Below are 4,777 nucleotides of genomic sequence, written 5' to 3' on the forward strand. Positions count from 1 at the left end.
ATGTGACCCTGGAGCACAAAACCAGTCATAAGGGTCAATTGTTTGAAATTGTGATTTATACACATAAAAATCACAACAAAAAAAAAAGCTGAACAAATAAGCTTTTATTAATGTATGGTTTGTTAGGATAGAACAATATTTGTCTGAGATACAGCTATTTGAAAATCTGGAATCTGAGGGTGCAAAAAAAACTAAATATTGAGAAAATCATCTTTAAAGTTGTCCAAATGAAGCCTTTAGCAATGCATATTACTAATCAAAAATTACGTTTTAATATATTTACGGTAAGAACTTTACAAAATATTTTCATGGAACATGATCTTTACTTAATATCCTAATGATTTTTGGCATAAAAGAAAAATTATTTTGACCCATACACTGTATTGTTGGCTATTGCTACAAATATACCCCAGCGACTTAACACTGCTTTTGTGCTCCAGGGTCACATATGGCTTTGGAGCAACATGAGGATGAGCAAATGATGACTGAATTTCAATTTTAGCTCAATTATTCCTTGCAATGACCTTAATTCAGTTTTGATGGAAGATATCCTAGGAATGCATGTCATAATTCCCGAGTCTGAACTCATGTGATCACTCACGTTATCTATAGCGATTATTCCTCCTTTCCTGACCAGCTGCAGGGATTTCTCATAGTAGTCGTCGTAGTTCACTTTGTCAGCGTCAATGAAGACAAAATCAAACGTGTCTGCTTCACCAGCGGCCAGAAGCTCGTCTAATAACACACATTATAGAAACATTATAAGCCACGTTCACATTTTCTGCTCAGATCATTTGTTTTTTGAGGTCGTTCACATGCACATGTTTATCTTAACATCCTCAACACATTTCATATTTAATATGAATTTTAATATGACATTTAAAAACTCTTTGGAGTTCCAGATGTCTCCGGACGTCACTGTTTAAAGCAAATCTCACATCAGATCTAATGTACAATCAATATATAAACAAATATAATTTTTTGCACTTTTCAATGTAAATACTCCAAATAGTATAATTATTTAATGACTCATACCAAAGGTAAATTATGTGTGAAATTATGATGAATATCAATTCCACATTAATGTCACTTTATAAAATTGAGATGCACATCCAGTTTATTTCCATTAATAAATGTGACTCAGATCCAAGTTATTAATTAAAACAAAGACCATAAAAACATTGTTGTTACTTGAAATAAAATAAATGTTGATTGAAATAAAATGTTGATACTGAGTTGATATTTTGTTGATAAAGTTGATATTTCTCATTTTCATTTATTTTAACTTGAACTAAAATAACCAAAAACTGAAATAAAAATTAATAAAAACTACAGATATATTTAAAAACAAAAACTGATCATAGTGATAAAAACACAACAAATTTACTAACATTTTAACTAAAATTAAAATAAAAATGTAAAATTTATATAAAATATATTTATTTAAATTTATATTATGAATGAGGGGGGGAAACAAATGTGAATACAGTCTAAAGGTTATTTGGATATAAATAAGTTCAGAATGCTTGAAAAAAAAAAAAAAACAGATCTTACCAAGAGTTTGCAATGCTGGCTTCAGACGCACGTCTATTTTGTGCTCAACACAGGCCTGAGAAGATTTCAGAACATGAGACGAAGATTATTAAACACATGAATAAATCTGTGATTGAGTCTGATTACTGAAAGCAGTGAAGCTGATCACACACGGACAACTGAATCTGGAAATCCCAAAACCTCATAATATATTTGTTTACTCGTATAGCAACAGAATATTTTAATCTGTAGTAAACATCCAAAGCAAATTATATGAACATCAATTTCAGTGACATCCGTCAGAGCAAACTCTGTCAAACTCTGTTAATCTATTATTAATTTATGGGATTGTGGAAAATCCAGGTTTTGCAAACACTCCCTGCACTCTCAGAAAAAAAGGTACAAAAGCTGTCAGTGGGGCGGTACCTTTTCAAAAGGCACACCTTTGTACCTAAAGCAGGGGTAGGCAAGTTCGGTCCTAGAGAGCCGCAGTCCTGCAGAGTTCAGCTCCAACCCTAATCAAACACACCTGAACAAGCTAATCAATGTCTTCAGGATTACTAAGGCTATAGGCTGGTGAGTTTTGTTTTCAGGGTTGGAGCTGAACTCTGCAGGACTGTGGCTCTCTAGGACCGAACTTGCCTACCCCTGACCTAAAGAGTACATAGTACCTAAAGAGTACATATTACTTAAAGACTACATATTAGTACTTTATTAGTACCTAAAGAGTACATATTAGTACTTTATTAGTACCCAAAAAGTACATATTAGTACCTAAAGAGTACATAGTACCTAAAGAGTACATTTTACTTAAAGACTACATATTAGTACTTTATTAGTACCTAAAGAGTACATATTAGTACCCAAGAGTTTTGTTTTCAGGGTTGGAGCTGAACTCTGCAGGACTGTGGCTCTCTAGGACCGAACTTGCCTACCCCTGACCTAAAGAGTACATAGTACCTAAAGAGTACATATTAGTACTTAAAAAGTACATATTAGTACCTAAAGAGTACATATTAGTACCCAAAAAGTACATATTAGTAACTAAAGAGTGCATATTAGTACCTAAAGAGTACATAGTACCTAAAGAGTACATATTACTTAAAGACTACATATTAGTACTTTATTAGTACCTAAAGAGTGCATATTAGTACCTAAAGAGTACATAGTACCTAAAGAGTGCATATTAGTACCTAAAGAGTACATAGTACCTAAAGAGTACATATATTAGTACTTTATTAGTACCTAAAGAGTACATAGTACCTAAAGAGTACATATTAGTACTTTATTAGTACCTAAAGAGTACATAGTACCGAAAGAGTACATATTAGTACTTTATTAGTACCCAAAAAGTACATATTAGTAACTAAAGAGTACATATTAGTACCTAAAGAGTACATAGTACCTAAAGAGTACATATTACTTAAAGACTACATATTAGTACCTAAAGAGTACATATTAGTACTTTATTAGTACCTAAAGAGTACATATATTAGTACCTAAAGAGTACATATATTAGTACTTTATTAGTACCTAAAGAGTACATATATTAGTACTTTATTAGAACCTAAAGAGTACATATTAGTACTTTATTAGTACCTAAAGAGTACATATTAGTACTTAACGAGTACATATTAGTTTAGTACCTAAAGAGTACATATTAGTACCTAAAGAGTACATATTAGTACTTGACTTGACTTGACTTGACTAATAATGAAGTTCTAGTTTAGAAAACATTTGAAGGTTTCAACAAAGAAAAGTAAAGTTGCTTCATGCACAATAGGGCCAGAATGGAGCATAAATAGGGACATAATTAAAGCCCTCGTGTGTTGCTCTCACCAGTTTCCAGAAGGGTCTGCCGATGTTGATGTATTCTTCACTGACGTCGCACGCGATCAGTTTCCCGTCTGCAGGCAGGGTGAGCGCGATACTCAACGCGTTATATCCCGTATAAACACCTGATCACGCACAGATTCATTAGACACGTCGAGGGATTTACAGAATATCTGAGCAACTTACTACAAAAGTCACGTACCAATTTCAATGGCTTTCTTGACCTTGATTAAACTGGCTAAATTTGCCATGAACTGCGACTGCTCACAGGCCACCATGATCATGCTCAACTTGTGCTCCATGGTTTTCTAGAGATGTAAAGAGAAATAATTAAGCACAGTTACTGAAATTAAGTTCATTAAACACAGTTACTGTACAACATAAGACAAATGTTCCCATTTGGGGAAATACAAAAGCAAACAAATTATTCTTCGACATTTATTAGTTGTGATCCCTTTAAACCTCCTTTGGATTTGATCACTATTATCCATCATTATGAACAGAAATATATGTACCTGGCGCAGTTTTTTGAGGGCTGGATGTTCCCTCAGCGAGTGATTGAGGAGGTACTGCATCACTGGATCATCTTTCCTTCCCACGTGACTTTTACCTGACGCCATTCTGAAGAATTTAGATTTGCGTTTGCCTTTAGCAAGAAGAAACCAGAGAAATACTGCATGTTATTAAGACAACACCTAACTTTAATCTTCTACCTGCAGGTGGGATTTCATGCAATTATTATTATTTGTACAATTTTTATTAATTGATTTTTGATAAATGTTTATTATTTATTTGCAATTTCAAAATAAAATAAGCAGTTTATTTCAATTTCACATGCTAATTTTTTTTTTTTACTACTATTATTATTATTACAATTATTTATCTATTTGCAATGTCAACATAACCTGGAGAGGGTTTTTTTGTGCGATACTGCATGCAATTTTTTTATACAATTATTATTAATTATAATATTTATTATTTGCAGTTTCATGCTGTTATTTTTGAGTACTCTGCACATAATAATCAAACATTTTGCATGAAAAGTGTTTTTGAACTTTTCAACAGTATATATAACAATATATTTAAAATAATAATAATAAATAACAATGCACATACAATGCACTTATTATTAGATTTTTGTTATACTTCGTCATATCCTGAATTATATTTAGGTGGGACCTCCATAAAAACAGTTCATGTTTTAATGAACAGTTTCCCATCGAGCTTACTTCTATTAAAAAGACAATAAAACAAGTAAAAAAAACATTATCTTTATTTTAACTCATTAGTTATTTTTTATTTTATTTGTATTATTATTATATATATATATGTGTGTGTGTGTGTGTGTATATATGTGTGTGTGTGTGTATATATATGTGTGTGTGTCTGTGTGTATATGTGTATATGTGTG

At 31.9% G+C, this 4,777-nt stretch overlaps 1 protein-coding gene across 1 annotated transcript in view; it reads right to left on the reverse strand.

Moving 5' to 3' along the window:
- The window catches only part of LOC107597738 (catechol O-methyltransferase domain-containing protein 1), an 8,136-nt gene that overhangs the window by 1,948 nt on the left and 1,411 nt on the right, over positions 1–4,777 (reverse strand). The window contains exons 2-6 of the mRNA XM_016288913.1: positions 3,882–4,012; positions 3,569–3,674; positions 3,373–3,491; positions 1,555–1,609; positions 602–735 (exon numbers count right to left, since the gene is read on the reverse strand). Of these exons, the coding sequence (XP_016144399.1) occupies positions 602–735; positions 1,555–1,609; positions 3,373–3,491; positions 3,569–3,674; positions 3,882–3,986 (519 nt within the window). The 5' untranslated portion in view covers positions 3,987–4,012. The remainder of the gene's footprint in view (positions 1–601; positions 736–1,554; positions 1,610–3,372; positions 3,492–3,568; positions 3,675–3,881; positions 4,013–4,777) is intronic.

This window comes from Sinocyclocheilus grahami, unplaced genomic scaffold, assembly GCF_001515645.1.
Source record: "Sinocyclocheilus grahami isolate Dianchi unplaced genomic scaffold, SAMN03320097.WGS_v1.1 scaffold236.1, whole genome shotgun sequence".
NCBI lineage: Eukaryota > Metazoa > Chordata > Actinopteri > Cypriniformes > Cyprinidae > Sinocyclocheilus > Sinocyclocheilus grahami.